At 39.9% G+C, this 24,816-nt stretch overlaps 1 protein-coding gene across 2 annotated transcripts in view; it reads left to right on the forward strand.

Annotated features, from left to right (window-relative positions):
- The window catches only part of PSIP1 (PC4 and SFRS1 interacting protein 1), a 61,794-nt gene extending 41,941 nt beyond the window's left edge, over nucleotides 1–19,853 (forward strand). For both annotated transcript variants that reach the window (XM_039544128.1, XM_039544129.1), the window contains exons 13-17: nucleotides 2,418–2,488; nucleotides 9,996–10,097; nucleotides 10,398–10,617; nucleotides 13,131–13,242; nucleotides 19,501–19,853. In XM_039544128.1, the coding sequence (XP_039400062.1) occupies nucleotides 2,418–2,488; nucleotides 9,996–10,097; nucleotides 10,398–10,617; nucleotides 13,131–13,242; nucleotides 19,501–19,564 (569 nt within the window). In that variant the 3' untranslated portion in view covers nucleotides 19,565–19,853. The remainder of the gene's footprint in view (nucleotides 1–2,417; nucleotides 2,489–9,995; nucleotides 10,098–10,397; nucleotides 10,618–13,130; nucleotides 13,243–19,500) is intronic.
- Nucleotides 19,854–24,816: the final 4,963 nt, after the last annotated feature.

A 24,816-nucleotide genomic window follows, 5' to 3' on the forward strand; every position in this document is an offset into this window, starting at 1 on the left:
GGGGTTTCTGGATTAAAACAATCCAAGATATTTGGGCTGTGACTCTGCTTCTTGCAAGTACTTTAGGCAGTGCATTTTGTTCCAAGTCTTTTGCTACATCCCTACCTCCCATGTGCTTCTCTGCCTTCAGCAGTGCAAACAAAGCCACTCTCCAGTACTCCCGCTTTATCCATTGTCATTCCATTTTTAAAGCTGTTTATGTGGGTAGCAGGGAGCAGCATCTTTCTCCATCTCTTAGGAGAAATGTCTGATTCTCTGTACCCTGAACTGGACTACTCAGGAAGTTCCTGTGCTCCATTTGTTTTTTCTCTTCTGCCCCATCATAGCAGAGCAGTTGACAAGGCGTTTCAATCTTTAAGACGACGCACTCAGGAGCCCTATCACAACTACTCACAGATACTTGTTCTGCCAAGGGAAGGGGCTTAGGCTCTGGACAGCTTACTGGGGCCTCCACATCCTTGCACGCTAACCCAGACACCTTTGCAAGGGAAGGTCATTCCTTTTCATTCTTTGGGGCTCAGCAAAGTTGACTGTCCTCACAAAAAAGGAATTCTTGGGGGCCTGTCCAAATATCTCCCCTCCCACCTTAGTAAAATTCTTTAATATTTGCTACATCCTGATTTGTCTATGATTTGAGGCGGGCTCAGAATCCATAATGGAAAACTGGTTGCTTTATTTCCTTTCTGGAATTGGTCCCCTACACTTGTACTCTTCTACACCCCCATGAGAAGCCTTTCAATGCTTCTACAGTAGCCCCTTCAGGATCCCTTAATACAGATGAGTGAGGCTTTACAGTTTAAAGATCTGCTTTTAACAAAAATAATATAGGTGTACTGATTTGAGCGTGGTGATATTGCAGAGACTAAGACAAATCTGAGATTCCTCCAGTATTTTATAGGAAGCTGTTTTGTCCAAATGTCTCTGAATATAAACGTATACATGTAAGAACAAATAATATAGAACATACTTACAGGAAGGGGGACTCTCCTGGGAAGCAGTGACTTTGAAAAAGATTTGGGGGTCGATAATCAGCTTAACGGAGCTCAAAACGCAGTGCTATGGCCAAAAGGGCTAATGTGACTCTCTTGGATGAATAAACGTGAATCTCGGGTAAGAGTAGAGAGGTTATTTTACTTTTGTGTTTGGCACTGGTGTGACTACTGTTGGAATAGTAGGTCAAGTTCTGGTGTCCACAATTTAAGAAGGATGTTGATAAATTGAAGAGGGTTTGGAGAAGAGCCGCAAGAATGATTAAAGGATTAGAAAACATGCCTTTTAGTGATAGACTCAAGGAGCTCAATCTATTTAGCTTAACAAAGAGGAGGTTAAGGGGTACCTTGATTAGTCTCTAAGTACCTACATGGGGAACATATACTTAATAATGGGCTCTCCAGTCTAGCAGAGAAAGGTATAACATGATCCAATGTCTGGAAGTTGAAGCTAGACAATTCAGACTGGAAATAAGGTGTACATTTTTAATGGTAAGAGTAATGAACTATTGTAACAACTCACCAAGGGTAGTATTGGATTCTCCATCACTAGAAATTTTTAAAATAATTAGTTGTTCTTCTAAAATCTGTGCTCTAGAAATTATTTTTTGGCAGCTCTGTGACCTGTTATAGAAGATCAGATGATCACAATGGCTCCTTCTGGCCTGGGAATCTATGAATTAGGGGAGATGGGAGTCCTAGAAAAGTGAGAGAGAACAAATTTTCCATTTTTCTGTAGTATATCCAAAACACGCACCATATACTAACTGAGGAAAGTACAGAAGATAGTTCAGCACATATGGATTAGTCAAAGAACCAACCCCTCCATTTAATTTTATCACTAATAAACTTGTCATGGCAAAGCACATGCATTGCCTGCTTGCCAGCCATCTTATTTGATAAATTTGAACTACTTTAAGTGACCGGTTACTCCCAAGTGCCTAGAAGCACCACCTGTGGCAGGGTGACTCTTGTAGGAGGAGGGTCTGGCCACCTCTTTTCCTCCACTTTGTAGGGTGCCAGGCACCTTATCTAAAGGCTGTTCAAATACTTATATCTTATTATCCAGACTTCTTTTGCCTGGGTGAACAATTATATTGTATTTCCAATTGTATTTTGACAATTAGACATAGGTGTGGAAAATTGTTGTAATGTGTAGCATATGTTGCTGCGGAGAACATTGCATAGATTGCCAAATATTGTCCAATTTTTTAAAATAATTGTGTTGCAGCACCCGATACACTAATGGTTTTGATCAAAATAGAGTACTTTATGGTTAACTGATATGGCTGTTTATCCATACATACATTTTTTTCTTCATTCAATCAGCAATTTCATGTTTGTAGAAATCTTATTCTGAAAGATATCCTGCATTAATAGATTTGATAGTCACTACATCATTCAAATAAAATTATTTTTAATCTTTAGAAACATCAATGGATTCTCGGCTTCAAAGGATACATGCAGAAATTAAAAATTCCCTCAAAATTGACAATCTCGTAAGTATGTTGTTTAATAACACGTGTATATTTACAATGCAGTCAGCTAAAATGTTTTGGAATCCTCTGAAATATTATAGATTGTTGCACTTAAAGGTATGCCATCAGATAAACTTGCATCTTAAAAAAATAAACCTTGACTTTAAGATTAATACTAATAGATTTTTAAAACTGAATTCTAAAATTCTAACTTACTTTTCATTATTTTATCTAAATTCTTAAAATATGCACTTCACTTACCTTGTACAAAGAAACCTAACCTGTTTTCACATTTTTCTATTATCTGTCCACTTTTTAGAACTGGTGCACTGTGAACTTTGTACAGGATAATGCTGTGAAATTTGGGTTGCACAGAATGCAAGGGGATGTTTAAATCCTACTGTCACCAACTTGCAAGGTCAAAAATCATGAAACACTGGGGGAGGTGGGTGAAAACCATTAAAAAAAATTAATTTAAACTAGTATTACTACTACATCTCCTTATCCCATCAACTGGAGTTAGATTCTTGCATGACAATCCATCTTCATCTGTCCAAAGTGGCACTAAGGTTCACTGCTTACTCTCTTCTTTGAAGCAATCCATCCACTGCATTCTCAGCTTTCCTCCTGGCCTCTCGCCTACCTCCTCCTCCTGCCATGCTGTCTTCACAGGTGCAGGTGCTCTTCATTCATCCTCTATATGTATTTGAACCAGTGACTTTTGTCAGCCACAGTACTTTGACTTCTTCTGTCCTATTTCTTTCCTTCCAGAATCTGGCCCTTTGTGTAACTTCCTTACACTTCTTGTGACTGATGGGGAAGGTTGCTTCCCTGCTGCCTTCTCACTAGATGCTATGCTCCTTCTGTTGTCACTATATATTCCAGCAGCAGTTGTGGGGGAAGAGTGCAGTTGGGCTAGAGAGTGGACATGTTGGTTTGAGGTCCTTCTCTGCCCTTTCCTCATTGCTCATCATAGCACTATCTGGGGAATTAAGGGAAAGGGTAGGAGAGCTGGTGTTGCCTCCAGCCCAGTGCCTGCTCCTCATTGCTCAGTTTGCCCCACGTGAACAGTCTGCAGCAGTGGTGGGCAACCTGTGGGTAATCCACTGGTGGGCCACCAGACAGTTGGTTTACATTTGCACGGCCACCCGCAGCTCCCATTGCCCGCTGTTCGTCGTTCCTGGCCAATGGGAGCTGCGGAAAGCGGCTCAGCCTGCAGGGACGTGCTGTCTGCCACTTCCCGCAGCTCCCATTGGCCGGGAACAGCGGGCAATGGGAGCTGCGAGTGGCCGTGCAAATGTAAACAAACTGGCGGGCCACCAGTGGATTACTCTGACAGGCCACAGGTTGCCCAGCACTGATCTGCTGTCTGGAGAAGCTGACTCTGCAGCGAGCACTTCAGTGGTCTTTGCTAGTGGCAGTCTGAGCTGCATTACAGCATTTGAAGCTCAGTCTGCCAACACTGGTATCTCATGCTCGAAGCACCAAATGTAGCATGAATTTCAGATCAATCAGAAATCCTGGGCTGCCAGAAAGTTTTTGCAAGAGAGAAGTAAAAATAGTCAAAAATCACAGGACTTGTTAAAATATCTCAAGAATTGGCAACCATGAAATCCAAATAAATGGTGCTTCTTCAAGGGCTTGCATATGTCCACTACACTGTAGGTGTGTGCATGTCCCACACTCTGGTGCTGGAGAGTTTTCCTTAGTAGTACATGTAGGGGTGGCCCCACCCACTTCTTAGATCCTTGTGCTCCATACAAGGGCAGAAAAGGCATAGCTGCCCTGCCCCTCCTTCAGTTCATTCTTACCATCCATGGACAGTGGTTGGACCATCTTGTTCCCAGTGAACAAACTTATTGCTTTTTGGTCACTTATCTAATGTTACTCCTTTTGTTTTTTTCCCATCATTTGATTTTTCTTTATTCTAATTTTGTTTTAGTTTGAATTTTTTTCAGTTCACCGTCTTCAGGCCTCACCCAGTGCTGGGTAAGTCTATGCCAAGATCCCCCATATCTTGGCACTTTACTCAGGTTGTCAGAAGCCCATGTCTGACAGATACCCTCGTTAACACTATATCAAGTGCTTAAGCAAAGTCTCTTGAGAGACAGGTGCACCATTTGTTGCAGTTTCAAGACCAGGATGAAAACTCTGAGGAAAGAGTGCTTTCATTACATCTTAATGGAGGTGGCACTTAGATTGGCATCCAAACCTCCTAGATTGCCCAAGGGAAGCTGTTTCATGACTCCTTCCCAGAGCATTCCCCCAGCTGTTTCTATACATAGGGCCCACATGAGGTCCCCACAACCGGGACTTGTCTTCTCTAGGTCGAGGGCTTCAGAGTGTTTCTTGCCTCAGAAACAAAAATAAGTTGGCATCAGTTTCCTCAAAGATCAGGAATTGGAATTCCTTCAGAGAGGGCTAGTCCAGTACTGGTGGTAGAGTGCACCCTCGGACTCTCTGCTTCCTGGTACCAGCTCATACAGCGGGACCTGAGCCATTGACTCTGGTGCCCTCTCTGGGCCATTGAAATGGGCTATTTCTTTGGCTGGGACAGATCAGACTTCTCTGATCACAGCAGGACAACCACCCATGTCGGTGCCAACAGTGTCTGAAGTTTGTGGCAAAGCAAGGGACTTATGTTTGTCATTACCACTGTTGCCATTACATTAGGGTGAGGACTGTCGGCCAATGTCCGTGCAGGTGCTGATGTCTGCATCAGGACTCTATTTTGGACCCATTGGCTACAAGCCAGGTGCAACCCTCTTCAACCTCACCAGCTCCTCTACATCTAGGAAGACGTTCATGCTGCCTCTGGCACTGCATTCATGATGTAGGTCTAGATCACTTAGGAGAATGGCAGTTTCTCTTGGCATTCAGGTGGAATTAGTGGAGAACATCCACAAGCTGGTTGACATTGTACATCGCACCCTTGTGCAAAAGGTACCCCTGCCTATAAATGATGCCGTTACACTGCTCTGTAAAACATGGTGGCAAATCCTTTCTTCTATCCCACCTGTGGCCAAATGAATGGAAATAAATATCAGGTTCTGTCCCAAGGAGTTGAGCAGTTTTATTTACACCTTATGGCAGGGATTGGCAACCTTTGGCACACAGTCCGCCAGGGTATGCAGGTTCAGCCGATCATGGCTCCCACTGGCCACGGTTCACTGCTCTAGGCCAATGGGGACTGCGAGAAGCCGCAGCCAGCACATCCCTCATCCTAAGCCACTTCCTGCAGCTCCCATTGGCCTGGCACGGCGAACCTCGGCCAGTGGGAGCCGCAATCAGCTGAACCTGTGGATGCAGCAGGTAAACAAACCGGTCCGGCCTGCCAGGGTGCTTACCCTGGTGGGCTGCATGCCAAAGGTTGCCGATCCTTGCCGTATGTCAAACTCACTAGTAGTGGCCGTCGTGAATGAAAGGGGTCATTAAGGCTGGGCTAAAGCTTCCCCAAAAGAAAGTGATGCCAATAATCTTGATCTTTTTGGTAGAAAGATTTATTCTATGGTGAATTTACAGCTCCACGTTGCCAGTCTTCAGGCATTGTTGTCAAGGTACAAGTATTCCAAATGGGAGACTTTCTATTTGCGACCCACCTGCCGGAAGGTCCTAGGGAACCTTTCTCTCTGAGCCCAAACATGTACACTTCAATTTAACTGCCCTTTAGTCTGAGCCTGAGTCAGCTGGCATGGGCCAGCTGCAGGTTTTTAATTGCAGTATAGACATACCCAGTATGATCCTTCACATCAGGCTGCACCTCAGAGTGCTACATGCATGACGCAGATCAGTATGTTTCCCTCACATTCACAACTTGGACAATCGTATGTGTATCCTGGATGGAGTTTTGTCACCTCTGAGCTGGTGGGTGAGTCAAGACAAAATCTGTATGGGAGTTTCCTTTGCTCCACCTCTCCCTTCTGTGACTCTGGTAATGGATGCTTCAACCATGGTCTAGGGAGCACTTCTGGGCAATCTTCAGGCCCAAAGGTTGTGGGCTGCCCACAAGGCTAAGGTTACATATAAACATTCTTGAATTGCAAACTTTTTTTTTTTGTGCATGTCAGTGGTTCCTGCCTCATATTCAGGAGAAAACTCTCCAAGTGCTAACCGACAGCACCACAGCAGTGTTTTATGTAAACGAGGAGATGCCAGGTCAGACAGCCTGTCAGGAAGCTGTCAAGTTGTGGAATATCTGCATTCGGAGCTCGATCATTCTGAAGCATCTTACTTGCAGGGGTTCAGAACAGCTTGGCAGAATGCCTACGCCAATCCTTCAGTTTAGACCATGAATGGTCTCTCAACACAACCAATCTAGCTTCAGTATTCCACACAGGAGGTCTTTCATCAGTCAGTCTCTTTCCCCAATTCTGTTACAGTGTGGGCCATAGCTCCAGGTCAACTTCAGACACATTTCTATTCCCATGGGAGAAGGACTTGTTATATGTATATCTACCAGTTCCCCCCGATTCCCAGGTTCATTCTCAAGCTAAAGCAAGATCAAGACAGAGTAATACTTAAAGTTCCAGCCTGGCCAAGCCTGGGGCAACCATTGTATTCTAGCCTTCACAGGGTTTCCACTCGAGAGCCCTGGGTGTTGCCATTAATCGGAGACCTCATTGCACAGAACCATGGCCAGGTATTTTACCCAAATCCTCAGATGCTGTACCTCACAGCATGGTACATCAGTGGTTAAGTGCCCAGGAGGGTCTCTCTCAGCAGCAGTTCAGAATGTCCTCCTTAATCATAGGAAACCTTCTACAAGAGTTGCTCACCTGAATAAGTGGAAATGTTCTTCAGCTGGGTGGCCTCAGGTAACGTGCCGCCTATTTAGGCAAAGACACACTCAATCCTAGACTACCTCTTGTATTTTAAGGTATAACATCTGTTGCCCAGCTCCATTAGAGTGCATCTGGCCATCATCTCAACATGTTACCTTCAGATCAGCGGTAAGACAGTTTTCATTCAGTCTGTCATGACCAAGTTCCTGAAAGGCCTAACTAGATTTTCAGCTTGTCAGGGATCTGTACCAACTTGAGATTTGAATTTAGTGGTGTTGGCTCTAATGGATCCTCCTTTCAAGCCTTTAGTGTCGTGCTCATTTATATGTGTTCCAGTGAAAGTGGCTTTCTTATTGGCCCTCACCCCTACTAGGCAAGCGAGAGAGCTGAATGATCTATATTACACAGTTTTTTTACCAAAAAAGGTTCCGCTTAAGCCAAACCGCATGCTGACAAGGACAAGTGAAGGCGCTCCGCACCTTAGATGTTTGAGCTTCAGATTTTTACCTGAAATGGACAGAGCCTCTCAGGTTTCTTCACAGCTTTTTGTTTCATTTGCAGAGCATATGAGAGGATAATCAGTTACAACACAGAGACTCTCAAAATGGATTAGCAGCTTCATTGCTATGTATTATACTGCCAAAGGTGTAGCACCTCCAGATAAGCTGATAACATGCTCAACCAGAGTGCTTTCAGTCTCAGCAACATTTGTGGTGCATGTCTCTATTATGGACATATGATGTGGTCTTCCATTGAGAGATACACTTGCCCACTGCATCAAGGGAGGATGCAAATGTAGGAAAAACGGTTCTGTGGTCCCTCTTCTGATGAGACTTCAAATCCCATAACCTGGGGTTAGCAGCTTGGGAGTCACCTACAGTGTAATGGACATATGCAAGCACTTGAAGAAAAATGGTTACTCCCCTTCTTGTAACGGTTGTTCAAGATACATTGCATATGTCCATTACGTGATCTGCCCTTCTTCCCTGATGAAGTCTATCACTGGCTTCCCTGCAGAGGAACTGAAGGAAGGGCAGGGCAGCTGCACGCTCATTCTATGCAAGAGGAGCCAGGAGGTGGGTCAAGCTGCACCCATCTTCAGTTGTAATGGACATATGCAACACATCTCGAAGAATAACAGTTACAAGAAGGGAAGTGACTATTTTTAATTGAAATTGACGTAAAAATAATTAAAATACTTCCACTGATATTAGGTTTATAAAAAATATGTCCAGTTGTACAAAATCTAAATCTTTGGTTTATTCTGCAGACCATTGGTTTGACTCCAAATCAATAAAAAACAGACATTTTCAGAGGCTTTTTATTATTGAGTTATAAACTTGAACTGGCTTTTTTCTTACCCTTTTTTTGTGGCAATGTTCTTATCAAGACAAGGAAAGTTGGTTGCAGAATAATAATAATAATCTAACTGATCATGTTTATCATTAAGCAAGCATGGGGAAATATAGTATACTGTGCAGAGACAATAGTCCTGACTTTTTCCCTCCCAGCTAGAGCTGGACAGAAGTTTTTGATAAATAGCTTATTTGCCAAAAAAGCAGGTTCGACTGACCCAAAACTATTTGCAGATTTGACATGAATTTGCTGAATACTTTTGGCACACAATGTTTTTTTGGGGGAACTTAGGTGATAGTCACAAAATGGCTAGAGAATGCAACTGTCACCTACATTGCAGGAGAGTGCCCTAGCCCGTGGGCTATTCTGGTGTGACACTTTCTCAGTCTGTCCCGTTGAACCTGTTTGATAGTATAATTTATTGGAGCAGGGACATGAACTTGGGTGTTCCTCCCTCCTGTGTGAGTGCCCTAACCAACAGGCTATACATTCATTCTTTTCTTTTTTTCTTTCCCTTCCTCCCTCTCTTGCTCCATTGACTATTCAAGTAATCGATAGAAAGTGGAGTGACTTCAACAGAGAGAGATTGAGAAGGACCCACCCAAGACTATCCTATAGCCCTAATAGGTTTGGACTCTCACCTGGGAGGTGAATCCCTTCTCCGTATCAGGGAGTAGCCCGTAATAAACTCTTCACCCTCAGCACAGGTGCTAAAAGTCTGAATTAAGATGCAGAATATTATCAATGACTTATGCTGGCAGATGGATCTTCTTAGCTCCAACCCAGATATAAAAAGTTGGAGTATCTCTCTGAGGAAAAGGAAACAAAGGGCTGACACAGGGATCCTGCAGGGAAGCTTTAGTACAAGCTGAACTTGGGGAGAAACTTTAGCTCAAAATTTTCATACTTAGGTATTGAAGTATTGAATTCATGGAAGCAACAGAAAGCAGAGTGAAGTTTTGTTTTTAGTACTTTCGTAGTACCAAGATACAGGGAACTTTTTAGGGAAAAGTTAGGATTTGAGACACAAACTGCTTTGTGTTGAAACAAGTGGTTAAGTTTGAGTTAGACTTTACTGAATGTTCTTGTACTATGAACGTATGAAGTACTCTCTTTGGGAAAAGTTTGGAATTCAGTTTGTGTCAAACATTAATTTTCTCATTTGTAGAATTTTTTTTTTTGAGTATACAAATTTAAGGGGTTTGTGTTTATGTACATTGTTATACATTCCAAACTACTGATAAGACTTTTAAACTAATATTCTGTGTATATATATTCTAGTACTGCTGATAAGTAATATCAGAAACCAAGGCTTATAAATTTTAAACAAAAATATAAAAAGCTAAAGTTAAGTTCAGGTTAACACTTGAAATTGGCTTCTTGTTTAACAGGATGTGAATAGATGTATTGAGGCCCTAGATGAACTATCTTCACTTCAGGTCACAATGCAACAAGCTCAGAAGCACACAGAGATGATCCTGACACTAAAGAAAGTAAGGTTTGCAACTTCATTCTAAACAGCATAATGCATCTTTATCCTAAAAGTATAATGTATTGTCTATTCTCTTGAGTTATCATTTAAACTGATTCAGTTCATTGGACCTTGTGAAAGTTCCTGTTTTGTTTCTTTAGAAGTCTGATTATAGTTAGTGGGTTAAGCATTTTAATTGCACTTAGTTTAATGAAGGATGAGCAAATATTTGTGAGTAAAAAATAAATAAATAAATAAAACAAAAACCAACCTTGTGCACATCCTATATTTATTTTGTTACATCTCACACATGTATCTTCAGATACGGAAGTTCAAAGTTAGCCAGGTTATCATGGAGAAATCCACTATGCTGTACAACAAGTTCAAGACCATGTTTCTGGTTGGGGAAGGAGATTCTGTCCTCTCACAAGTGCTGAATAAATCACTTGCTGAGCAAAAACAGCATGAGGAAGCAAATAAAACCAAAGAACAGTGGAAGAAAGGACAAAACAAGAAAATGGAAAAAGAAAAAGAGCAAACAGGTATGTGGTGATGTCCTCAAACTTCCCTCTGGACAGCTTAACAATATTACCCCAGACAGTCAACTGTTATATGGAAATAGTTTCTATTTTCCGTAAACCCATGTTGATTGGCATTAATAAATATTTCCCTTCTTTAACTCTTTTTTATTAATCAAGTCCCATATTAATTGTTCCATTAGCCCAGGATTGCTGACAGATCTATAATTAGCCAGGTCATCCCATTTACCCTTTTTAAATTTTAGCACAGTAGATTTTTTCCAGTCCTCTTTGAATACTAGGAGAGTTCCAGACTTACTGAAAATCTACATTAGCTCCTCAGCCAGCACTTCCACAGCTCTTGAATGCAGGTATCTGGACCTACTGAATTAAAAATGTCTAGCTTTAATAGCTTCTGTTTAATGTTCTCCAGAGTTACTAGTGAAATGGAAAATTTTTCATCATCATGATGATATACGATTACATCATCTGGCTCTTTCCCAAATACAGAACAGTAATATTTATTGCACACTTTTACTTTTTCTGCATTATTATGGACAATTCTGCCATTTCCATCTAGTAATGGGCCAATCTTATTGTTAGAATTCATTTTGTTCCTAATATATTTGAAATATTCCTTATTTTCTTTAACTCTGCTGGCCACAGATAGATATTATTTATTTTCTACAATTCCTAACTTCTGATTTATATTCCATACTATTAACTTCCCTTTTCTTCCATAGGGAGTCGGCATGTGAAAATTTGCTTTCATGTTCTCTAAAAACAACCTGTCTTAGAAACTTCCTTCTTGCTATTGGGATTGTTGCTTTTTGAGCATGTAGTGTAAATTTTTCAGCAGTTCCCAGTTATTATTCAAGTTTTACCATTTAAATTCTCTCTCGCAACTGATTTGGCTCATAATTGTTTTCAGCTTTGAGACATTGGCCATTTTAAAGCACCAATTGTGTTTATTACTGGTTTGGACTTTATTCTGGGCTCACATAAAAATATACGCTCAAATCATGATCACTTGAACCTAAGCCACCACTAATTTTTAGTTGTGATATCAATTCTTTTTTATCCCTCAAAATAAGATCTAATACAGAATTCCCCCATGTTGGATTCAACACTTTTTTATTAGGAAACTATTGTGTACAATACAGTAAAAGCTGTGATATCCGGTACTTTATCAACCAGAAAGCTCTATTAACCATCATTTCTGATATCTTCCAATACAAATCTACCATATAGTAACCGGGACTAGCATACTGCCCAGGAGGATTGCATATTCTGCACTCTACTTTTATGCAAAAGAGGAAGAAGACAAGTAAGCAAGCTGATATCAGGAATTCATTCAAAAAAGCAGCTTCCAGGATGTATCATAGGGTCATTACGGTCATCTCCTCCTCCTCCCCCCCCGCCCCCAATGCCCGGTTCAATAATACCAACTAGGTTGATATTGTCCCCTTAGTCAAATTGTGGCAAAACTTTTGGTACAGATGTCCATCTTCCTCATTAGTAGCTACTTTCAATACGGCTTGACCCAGTCAGAGGAGGTACTTAACATTCTTACTGTTTAGGCCACCAATCCTAATAAAGAACACAAAAGAAGTACTTTGTTTCTTTATCATGCTTACCTTTTTATTTCTGCTTTCTCATAATTTCCAGCAAAATACTGGAGCAACAGACTATTTAGAGGATAAAAATAATAAAAAATAATAATAATAGGAGATATACTAATCTCCTAGAACTGGAAAGGACATTGAATGCAGCCTCCTGCCTTCACTAGCAGGACCAATTTTTGCTCCAGATCCCTAAGTGGTCCCCTCAAGGATTGAACTCACAACTCTGGGTTTAGCAGGCCTGCTCAAACCACTCAGCTATCCCTCCCCCCGACATGGATGACAGGGTTCTCAGGGTATAACAATTTTTTAATATTTAAAATTTCATCAGTAAATCAGCTTCATACTCTTCTTCCTCACTGCAGTCTCTCCACATACCTGTCCCTCCTGTAGAAACTGTCCTCCATTTCAAGTGGAGGGGGAGCCTACTGCAATTCCATAGTAAAAATAGTTGTCCTTGGTATCTCCAATCTGGCCAAACCCAATAAGAACTGGAAATCTTCAAATTTGTTCTCTTGATATTTCCAATGTAACTTTTGTAAATCTATTACTTCTGAACTTAGAGACTTTTCCAAACCTCCTTGAGTTTTTATTTGTGTGTGTGGTGAAGTACTAGAACAAAGATTACTGAAAGTAGTTTTCAGCAATAATTTATATACCTAATGTTTATGATATTTTAGGTATTCTTTATAAAATGGGGAATGCTTGCGGTTTTTATTTAAATATTCAAGGAAGTTATGAGGCTGAATTGGGTATATAAAATAGGCCAAAACCTAATGAAACATGTCATAATACTAGCTTTTTCTTTTTAAATACTATTTCAGTTTAAAGTTTCAGGACAAACTCCCACAACACAGAAGTTGATGCTAGCCACAAAAGGATTCTGTGATAACTTACAATTTTGTAATTTCAAAGGTTCAAAGATACTGAACGGAGGGCCTGATGCTCAAGACAGTAACCAGTCACAGCACAATGGAGACAGCACTGAAGAAAAAAGAGACAAGCATGAAGTCGGCACTAAGAAAAAGTGAGGGTAGTTTTAATCTTTGTAACAATGAACAGTTCTTCTGTTTTAGAAGGCTTTTTTTTAAAAAATGAGTAATAAAAAACCTGTTAAATTAATTAATTTAATAAACCTGTTAATAAACCTGTTAAATTGCTAATTAATTATAAAATTTTCAAAATACAATCAGTTTATTCAAACTGTTTTACTATGAAATCTCAAAGTACTGTGGTGAAGGGGAGCAGATTTATTAAAAGTTTTGAGAGGTTCAGGTGTTGTGTTATGATCAAGCTGTTTTCTGCTTGTTTGTGTTCCTTAATGCTCTAAATATTTAAAAAGAAAGCTTTGTAAAATGACATAGGTGGAAAATAATTAATACTTACTTATCACCCCAAACCTCCTCCACAACATTGTCCGTCAATATGGTGCCGTATAGACAAGGATGGCAGCAGTATGTTGTGTGCTGGGACAGCAGTACCTGGTGTGTGGGGAGTAGACTGGCTATATTATGGGGTTTTAAAAGATGAAAGAAACTTTAAATCAGTTATTTGCTGACACCGCCTCCTTCAGGTGCTTGTCCATATACTATATTCTACTAGTGGTGAATGTGCCCAGTGCACTTGAGTTCATACTCTTTTGGTGACCCATGTTGGGGGCCATGCCTGTGACCTGAGTGTCTTGTGCCTCCAATAGAGGGCATAAAGGGCAGGGCAACCTCAATTGCCTCTCTCTTCCATTTCATCACTTTCAAGTTTAAATTTGTAGAAGCGGGAGACCTTTGCTTACTATGCAGCTTCTTCTTATGTAAATAGTTATAGAGAGTAAGGTGCCTGGTAATTAGTTTGGCTTTAGGATTAGTTCTAGAGGTTTTGTTTGATTTGTTTTTCTTCCTTCAGAAGAAGACTCACTTGTTTGTTTTTTGCCTAAGAATTAGCACTAATACTGGGATTGGTCACTATGATTGAATGTGAATCTCCAGGCTTTAAAAATTGCCCTTTGTGTGGGGTTGTAATGCTTGTTGAGTTTGTTGATGCTTATTGAGTTTGGATAAGGGGCACTTTACAGAACAATATAATCTGTAAATGTTTTTCTAAAAGAACCCAGAGAGCTGGGGAGGTAGTCTTGTTTAAAATAGCTCCTTTGAGTGAAGTTAAGGCATCCCTCATCAGAGTCTAAACTTTTGAGCACTTGTCATCTAAAAGTTCTCCTGATGGCTCCTCTATGCTTGGAGCTGAAGTTCCTGCTCCTAAAGATGCTTGGTAAAATCTCCAAGGCCAGAGGAAGAAAGAGCACCAACTCCACAGAAAGAGGAGATTTAGGTATCCTTTACCAGATCCCCCTCTCAAGCCTCAGACAAAAAGGGGTAGCATGAGGCCTAAAAAACGGTGTCTCTGGCACCCAGTCAGGCACTGGTCACTGTACCTTTGACCAGTTTCCTCAGTACTGCATAAAATGCCTAGTACTGACCTCTTAGCATGAAGCCTCTGGTACTGATGTCTACAGTACTGTCTACCTTGGTACTGACATCTACTTGTCTGCCTTGTACCAGTGTATTTGGTACCAAAGGCCTATACATTATTTGAAGATCCTTACTGGTTTCTTCAGTACTGGGTTTCCCATTATTAGCAGTAGTGAAGGTGTCTCTCTGGTTCTGACTGCTGCTCCTACACCACTATTGAGCGCATCAGCAGTGCTGGCCAGAGCACAGTCTGAGGGTGCTGCCTATACACTAGCTGGTACAGTTGCTTCTCCTTAGGAGGACTATTCATTCTTCTCTTCAGGCTCTAAGGGAAGTTTCATTGGCTAATTCCATGGGGTCTAAGTATTCAGGCCAGTATACACAAGAGAGAGAGAGAGAGGATCAAGAGCTGTCTTATTACCATAGACCTAGAATCCTCCCCCTTGGCCTTATTGGACTCTGTGGGGAATGCATCATGCTGGAAGGCCAGTGTCTGCCTCTCAATCTAGGGCTAGATCCCTCTTCGCCTCACTTGAGAGCCTTACAGCCTGCTAAACAGACTGGATATAGCTCTGATTAGTAGTCATAAGCAGAGAACCACCCTGTTCCAGCTCATTAGTCATCCCTGGATGAGGTGGTTCTTGTGTCATTTACCTCAACCCCAGATGGTTACAACATATTCCACAACTTGTTACACAGAATGGCTGACACACTGACAATTCCAGCTGAGGTGGTCCAGTAAAAAAAATAAACCCATAACACACACACAAGTTCCTGGACATCCTATGACCCTTGGTACTAGTACTGCTTGCAATGCTCATTAGTGAAAGTGTTTTAGAGCTGGCAAAGTTGCTCTTGCAGATGCCTGCAACATCAAAGAGAGCAGAACATCACTACCAAGTGCCTTCACAGGGTTTGAGACTTTTTTTTATATTTGTCCCACACCCAGGTCTTATGTGATTTACTGTGGTGTATGAGAGATCAGGACAGAGCCAATCAAAAGACCAAAAAAAAAAAAAAGATTTACTTGGATGTAAAACTATTCTACATCATCTCTAAATTAGAATTGCCAATTACCAGGTTCTGTTGGTGAAATATGATTATTTTAATTGAGACTGCATATCTACCTTTGCAGACAAACTTCCTTAACACAACGTGAAGGAGTTTGTTGCTGATTGGCAAAGGTGCATACATTCTTCCAAGCAGTGCTTGATGCTGCAGATACAGCCATAGATCTGGAAATTATCTCAGTTGATATGAGGAAGTCGTCATGGCTCCAATCACCAGGGATTTCTAAAGAAGAATAAATTATAACTGAGACTCTTCCTTGAGAGATGTGAGCTTTTCCGTGCTAAAACAGCTGAGGCCTTACACTCTTTGAAGAACTCCCATGCTATGTTGAGATCCTTTGATGCAGGAACGTAGACCTCCAAGTGTAAGCACCTCAAGCACAGCAAAGTCAATATTTTTACACTCTCAATACAGGCAACCTGATCTACTTAAGACGTGCCAAAAATTCCCCAGAAGGAAGTCAACTTTATCCACCACCCTGTTATCATCAGCCTTCATTGTCCTCAAGATAGCAGATACGATTTCTTAATGGGCGCAATGTACAAATTCTATAGAATCCTCCTATTGTATCCTCTTCATTTGGGAATCAGTTTTTAATTTTTGGGGGAATCTGGAGCACCACCATTACGGACCACGACGTGTTGGAAATTGTGGAGATGGTCTAATGCATCCAGTTCCAGATCTTCTCCATCCCCTCTCCTGAAAGTATGTTACATCAGGAGATGCAATCACTTTTTAATCTCAGAGCAGTAGAGTTAGTGCCTCAAGATCATAGGGGAAAAGGGTTTTACTTATTTTCTGATTCTCAAAAAGAAGGGGAGTGCCGTAATCCTGTTCTGGACTTGAGACAGCTGAACACTTTCATTTGCAAGCTGAAGTTCAGAGGGTGACTCCAGCATCGTTAGTCCCAACCTTAGATCCACATGACTAATAGACAGATCTCTATTTCCAAGACCATCTTTTCCATATAGCAATTCACCTTTGCCATAGAAGGTATCTGAGACATCAAGTGGGCAATTCCCACTACCAGTATCAGACAATTCCCACTACCTCAAATTTAGGGGTACTCCACACCTTCACACTTATGGTGGCCAGATTCCTAAAAGGCCTTATGAGAGTATATCTCCCACTTAAAGAACCTCCATCTTCTTGGGATCTAAATATTTGTATTGACAGGGTTAATAGTCCATATTTCTAGCCATTTAACTGAATGTTCCTATTTCATCATTCCATCAGAACAGCTTTGCTAGTAGTAATGACATCGACCAGAAAGATAGGAGAAATGCAAGTGCTAGTGTCAGGGCCTCCATGTAGGTCTTCTCATTAAGACAGGGTGTCTTAAGATTTTACTGAAAGTAATCTTTGTTTCTTTTTAATCAGCTTATATACCTATATGTACTTTTTCCTAAAACTACTTTCAGACAAAGGCAAGGCTAAGCTTCACACCCTAAATGTTCTAAGGGTGCTCTTTCTTCGTAGATAGAACCAAGTCAGTTAGAATATACTGAGACTGTTCAGAGCCTATAGAGACCAGGCAATTTCAACAGAGACGGAGTTTCTGCTTTTCTTCAGCTATGCTATGAATTGACCAGTGTAGACCCATCATTGAGAGGGACAGCCCATTCTATTTCATTTTTTTGAGAAACGTTCCCACACTGGAAATATGTAGGGCACCTCCTTGGGGTTGAGTGGACATGTTTGTCCCAGCGTTACGCCATAGTGGAAGCATCAATATCTGAAGCTAATTTTAATAGGTCTGTCCTACAACTATTAAGGTAGACTCCTAGCACCCACCTCTTGTAAACTAGGTCACTGGTCGAGAGCCCCCAACAGTGGAATATGTATGCACAAACACTCGAAGAAACTGTTACTAACCTTGCAGTAACTGTGGTTCTTTGAGATGTATTTTCCATATATATTCCATGACTGGCCTCCCTTCCGTGCTACTACGAAGTCTATCACCTGGCTTTGGTACTGTGAAGGAACTAACAGGTGATTGGCCCTGCCCTTTATGCCTTTGAAGATACAAGGATACTTTGGAGGCCCCACCTTCCAATGGATACTGCTGGCCAGAATGAACTTGAGTTCATTGGGCACCTGTGTACCAACAGTGGAAAATATATAATATATATGTACGACACATGCGGAAGAAGCACAGTTACCTGCTATTTGGCATTTGCACTTAAACTTGTTGATGCACTGTTTTAATATTTCACTAATTCCTCTTTTAAAACTCAAACGAGAGAAAGCAAGTATCTGCTTATAAAAATAAGCTAACTTTCTCAAATGTAGATTCTTAGCTCTTGGCATTTGAGTTTCACAGGGCTTTCATGCTTTCTGTATCGCTCTGTAATACATGGGAAGATTCCCTTAAGAGTGGAATGACTATTTCAGCACACACCTGCATTCCCACTGATACTTTTATTTCTTTTGAGTAGAGAAGAGGAATGAAACTGGTTATCCCGGGAGCATTGGCTGAAACTTTGTAAATTGTGGTTAGCAGAGGGTGCTCTTTGCCTTGTATACACACGTTCAAGTTAAGAATATACAATTTGTAATTTTTAGCAGATTTAGTTAAACCAACGCAAACCCTTGTGTGGACACTCTTAAGAAATAAGAGCAACTGGAAAAACTTATTTTGATTTAGCTTAAATCTGTTCCCAAACAATTTATGCTAAACTGAAATAAACCTGGTTTAAACCAAAATAAGAGTCTACACATCCATTTGCATCAGTTTAGGATTAGAATTAGACTAAATCGGTTTTTAAATTCAGAACTTTTGTTAAATTGGCACAACTTTCTCATGTAGAGAAGCCCTTAAGACTACAAACTTGATTCTTTTCCATGATAAAACTATGACATTCTCAGGTTAGATGTCCTAAAACCAGCCTTAAACTTATGCAATACAGTCTTGGCAACCAAATAGGCTGTCTCTCCAGCTGGGAAGTGAAATTTTCTTACTGTCAGTTGTTTTTCACAATAATACAACTGAAAGAATTGTGTTATGCACCATATGACTTAATCTTTGTATTAATCACCTTTACTAATCTGTTTCTATTCACCTGGTTTACTATATTCACATGTTTATTTCCTCATTATTTTATACAAAACACCCAAGGTTATGTATCTGAGCAAACAGTCCATAAACTTTTTTCTAAATTTACACTGCAGTCTAATGGACAATAGTGCTCGTGTAAACAGTTCTGTACTACTATACAAAGTAATCACAGATGCATCTTTAACCCATCTGCTAGCTAGAAAAATCTGTGACATCTGTGTTTTCATACCTTTTGAAGATGTATTATAAGAATTTGAGAAAACAGTGGAAAGTTGCATCTTTCCCAAATATGTTCAATAGGGACAGATTAAGGAGGACTTTTTTTTTGGGGGGGGGGGGGTCTGTTTGGTTTAATAGACATACTTACCATTTAACTAAAATATCTTGGAAAAAATCTGGTCACATTGAACAATTAGTGCACTGGGACAATATTAAGTTACAACTAGTAACTTACGTTAAAGCAATGTGATGCATCATATTCACATGAGAGAAGTCTCAAGGTCTTTAGCAAATTGTTCAAAGAGGATTAGTTACTAAATGAGCATGACTAGCTGGGAAGAGGGAATAACTTTGAGGCTTTTAGTCTATAAAACTACTCGGGATCTAATAATCTTTACTTATTGTTATTGCATGGGTAACTTCACGTTTGGTGTAAGGGGAGTATTAACCTCTTTCTACTTTATTATTTCTCTAGAACATCTGGTGAAGAAAGAGAGCTTGAAAAAACATCAAAGGACTCTTCCTCTGAAAATAAATGATGCCACTGGAATTTTTTTAGAAGTATAAATAAGAGGATTGTTTAAGTTTTGGATTTCAAATGTAGACTGCTGAAAGTTTTAAATAATTTTATAAGCATAGTATTTTAATGTTGAAAATTTTGTGGAATAAAAGTCCCCTTTAATTTTTGTGGAATAAAAGTCCCCTTTAATTTTTGTTATACTCATTCATAAGCCGAATATTTTTGGTAAAAAAAAAAAAGTGACGCATCAAAGAGCGGGGATTGGTTTATAAACAGGTCTACACCAAAATTTGATGATTTTAACCTCTATGAAATCATTGAATTGAATATCTAATACATTGTCATTTTGTTTACTTAAAGCATCTGCAGGCATGGAGCCCCTCAGCTCCCTGTGGCTGCGGTTTGCTGTTCCCAGCCAATGGGAGCTGTGGGAAGTGGCTGGGAACGGCAAACCGGGGCCACAGGGAGCTGAGGGGCTCCATGCCTGCAGATGCTCCAAGTAAACAAACGTCCCGACCCGCCAGCAGTTCACCCTGACTGGCCAGGAGCCAAAGTTTGCCAACCCCTGAAATATTAGGGTCGGCTTTTTGCTATTTTTACCTAACCATCTTGAGGGGTCAAATTATAAATTAACAGGCTAATGAATGAGTATATACAGTATTTAAACATTCTTGCTGATAGTTGTGTCCAGTATTATACAGGCTATACACAGTTCAAATGTGAAAAGAATGTCCATTTAGGAAACTGAAAAAATGCTTGTATGTCACAGGAGTTGGAACTGTATTTTTACCTGACTGCTGTATGTTAATGTCTAGTTAATGGCAGGAAAAAGTATAAATAACCTTGTTAAACTGCCAGTCTGCTTCATTTGTATAAACCTATCCTCTTCCTAAAATACTGACCCGTTTGTGCATAGTTTTCAAAACTCTGATGTTTGTCAGATTTGTCTTTTCACTGTGTTTTGTAGGAGTTGAAAGCATTTTTATAGCAATTAAAATGTTAATGTATAAGTATACTTAATCACTCATTTTTTAAACAAAAGTTTAGTTTTGTTCTTGCAACCTCATTGTGCCAATATATAATGCTAGGTGACCTTCCGTGGTATGCTTTTGGTATTATAGATGTCATACTAGGAAAAAACTGACCTGATATTTCTATTGTACCTATTGATGCACATAGATCAGAAAAGATTGTCTTGAACAATTTCTAAAAAGTAAAGAATTTAAATGGACACAGAAGCAAGTGATTGTGCATATTTTTTTGTGTTGAGAGTTGCTTAAATTAACAGGTGTTCGTATGGTTCATAAGTATCATTGCCAACCCCAGGTCTAATTTTGAACACCTAAAGGAAAAAGAAAGAAGATTGATCCAAGAGTTTGTCTTGGAATTAGTTTAGGCAAGACCTAAGTTTCCTGAAATACATCAAGGAAACACTATCAGGAAGACTTTCAAAGTCACAGAGGGGACAAAGCAGCCAACTCCTACTGAACTCTCCTTTGTGTCCTTGAAAATATCCCCTTTTCTCTCCTTTTTTCATGAAATACAAAGATTAACATACCTTATAATGACACCTTTGTCTTATTTTAAAACTTATTTTGGGAAGTAGACCTAGACAGTTGAGATTTTCAGAACTGCAGAACTTGGATGTAGCTTTGTCAGACTGAATTTAAGAAAATGAATGTAGTATTCCTTTGACAGAGAGAGGAGACTGGTGAATTTAGAAATCCAAGCTCAGCATTGCGCCTGCCAGTGTCCCATCAAATTGATAATTATATATAATCTGTGGGAGGCTGAAAATGTTTAGGTGTCAGGGATTTGTTCTGTATATAGTGTCCAGTTACTTCATAGATTGCAGTGTTTTTACCCAATATTCAGTCATATTTTTCCATATCAAAAGCTGCTAGATAGACAAATGTGGTGTGAAAGCAGTAGGTTATCCTTTCATCAAAATCACTAAGAGAAGTGTGGCTATTCTGTTCCATTAGTACTTTATCAGAAGGTTGTTTCTAGTACTGGAAAGTTAAAGTTGTTCGCTGTTGTGCAACAGTCTTGCAAAACTGTGAAAGTTTACCAGCGGGGCAGAACCTTCCTTCCGCCTACTATGGTGTTCAGGTGAAGGGAATTTTTATTTGGCCAGCCCCAAAAGAAAAAAATTACAGATGCTCGGCCGATAACATTTAGGAAGTTTGTTGTACAGAATTGTTTTTTTTTATAGTATACATTTTTAATAGCATAGTAATTGCATTATTGACACTAACTTTCCAAACTTGAGTGAATCTAATCAAAGGTATTTGTATAACTAGGTACATATACCTACTGATCCAGTTAGGCAGATGCTATAGCTGTGTCATTGAAGTTTTGAGTTTCTGTATCCAGAAGCACTGGTCTCATCACTGAATCTGATGAGATTAATTCCATGTTACCTGACTTGTCATGAGTCTGTTACCAACCCCTCAAATTAATTTGACTGTTCTGGATATTGTATAAAAATGTTTTCTAACAATTGTAGGAGCAGTGCAATATGAAATATTGTTTGAATTGATATACTACACTGTTAGTCTCAGTACAGCTTAGTCTGTATTGTATGTAGGGAAAAGAAATCACTAATGTAAAATCATATTTGAGATTTAAGACAGCAGCTTTACCCCTCTTACCCATTATCTGTATGCATTACAACAGCATCTTTCATTACATAATCACAAAACCTTCGACTCTAAGAAAAAGCTACTACATATGCATCCATTGTTAGAAGGAAAAGGTACAATTTAAATACTACACACCACTTTATTTACCATATCAATACAGGAGCAATAGGAAAGTGTCTTAGGTAAGAGTTTTAGTAGTCATATTGATCTAAAATAGCACAGCCCATCTTCAGAATTATTTAAAATAGGGAGGTTTTCCAGAAAGGGCAGATCTGCTCTGCAGTTAGAGCATTTCTATGCAGAAATCAAGCACCCAAATGATCTAACTTCAAACTAACTCCTCTTTCTCCTCCCCCTCCCCCGGCCCCCCAAGCAAGGAGCAGGGCCTGAATAACTTAAGGTATGTCTACATTGAAGCAAGAATGTATAAATTCAAGCTTGAGGAGAGACAGCTATGCTAATTCTAATCAAGCTAGCATGCTAAAAGTAGAAATGTAACCATGATGGTAGGGAGCAGCTATCCCTCCTCCCCTCCCTAGGTATGTACTTACGGTCTTGGACTGGATTGTACTTGAGGGTGGCTAGTCCCTCCCCAGTCATGCCACCGTGGCCACACTATCCTTTTTTAGTGTGCTACCTTGATCAGTGCTAGCGTGGGTATGTCTCCTTGAGATGGAATTTATACCTTCCAGCTCGGATGTAGATGTACCCTCAGGTAAAAGGTTCTTATAAGGTGTTGGCCCCGTAGGCACTATTTTCTTGCATTCTGCAAAGAACTAAAGATCAGCTGCTGATCAAATCGTGAAATGAAAGTGGTAGATCTGCCTGGTTGTAAGGTTATAACTCTTGCTCAGTCTCTGCCTCTACTTGCACAGGTGCTCAGGAGAAGGGCTAAAAGAGTGACTGGGAGAAATGGGGGGAAAGGGGAGGGGAGAATGCCTTAAGTAGTTGAGCCTCAATTCCCTGAGGTTCATTGGATTGGGAGTCTTTATGTAAACTTATATTCTTGTTGGCTTTGGGCAAAACTAGTAGTTAAACCTATTGGGGCATGGTTTATTTTTCTTGTCTTGTGTGCATTGTGCATTGCTATAACCTCATGTGTCCCTTCCACAACCTAAACATGATCCTTCAGCCAGGCTTTAAATGCAACACTGTAGAAATGATACTAACACACTGCCATTAAGAAAAAGTTTAAGATAATTTAATGTACGTTCTAGTTGGGCGCATCTGTAGTAGGGCATTTTGTTTAGTGCAGGTCAATAACAATGTCCAGCTGAACTCTCACATTGGTCTGGCAAAAAACTTGAGTTACACTTATGAAAAATAAATCCTTGTGGCCAGCTGCTTGCTCACCTAACAAAATATGTAAAGTATCATGTGCCTGTGAAACAGCTTAACTAACAGAATGAGTGATGTAGTGTGGAGAGTCAAATGGAAATTAACATTTTTTCAATGCTTACACTAAACTTAGCTTTTTGGAGCAAACTTCTTGTCATTCTTCATAACAGTAGCAGTGTAGGGTGTATTAATGTGAAGAGCAAGAGCACTGATGTGTTTTTCCTAGCTGTAGGGTGTAGATAGAAAGTTTCAGAATCACTCAGTTTTATTGTGTCTTGTAAGCAAGACTTATCTACACTAGCACTCAAGTATATTCTATTACAAATTAGTTAACATACAATTCTATAAACTTATGCTCCATTTTTTAAATTTATCTTAATTACACAGTGTCTAAACTATAGATGCAAGCAATTTGTTTATTTTCCTACATGTTTAAGGAAAAAACTCCTTGTATATAATCTGAATTAATGTGCACTAAAATTGAGTCCCTGGATAGCTCAATGTTTATTTTAAGTGGATACCTATGTGTATAGATGGAGATATGTCTGTATTGTCTCATATCTATTACACAGAAAAAAATAACTTTTGCATTAGTAGTTTTCCCTATCATATTTATGCTCTAACAATATTCATGAAGACTAAGTAATAAAACAACCTAGCATCAAAAATAATACAGATGCAGTGTCTCTCCCTAGGTCCCCCAACCCCCTTCAACCAAAACAGGGATAGCTATATGTAATATGTAGGGAAGGTCTCCACTCTTTTCCTGATCAGGAGTTTAGAACAAGTGAAGTAGAGAGGGCTCCTGAATGCCCCATCTCAACTTTTAGAAAATACTTAGTAACTTAAAAGGACAAGCCATCAAGTCAGGAGACATTGTTAAAGTTTGCAGTGGGGACAGGCAGTGTTGTAACTAGGTCACAAAAGTGGGCTAAATCTCACTTAAATATTTAGTCCAGTTATCTGACCCTGTTGCATTTATTGTGAGGCACAACTTAATTGTGTTGTAAGTGCGTTCCTAGACTATATTGTTTTCATAGTGTAGATGGGTCTTTCCATTTAAACCTGGAGACAGGTAGTATATATTCAGTAAACTAATATTTAGCCTTAAGTATTAGAGTTTAAATTTAGCATTTCTGTTGTCAAGGTGCATAACACCATGTCTATTATGCTTCACATTTTTATTAATTATATAGTGTCATAGCTGTGCATGACCCTTTACAATAGAGATTATAGCATCCTTGCCTTGAGAAGCCTACAATCAAAGGCCCCAGTCCTGCAGATTAAG

This window comes from Mauremys reevesii, linkage group 6 (genome assembly GCF_016161935.1).
Source record: "Mauremys reevesii isolate NIE-2019 linkage group 6, ASM1616193v1, whole genome shotgun sequence".
Lineage (NCBI taxonomy): Eukaryota > Metazoa > Chordata > Testudines > Geoemydidae > Mauremys > Mauremys reevesii.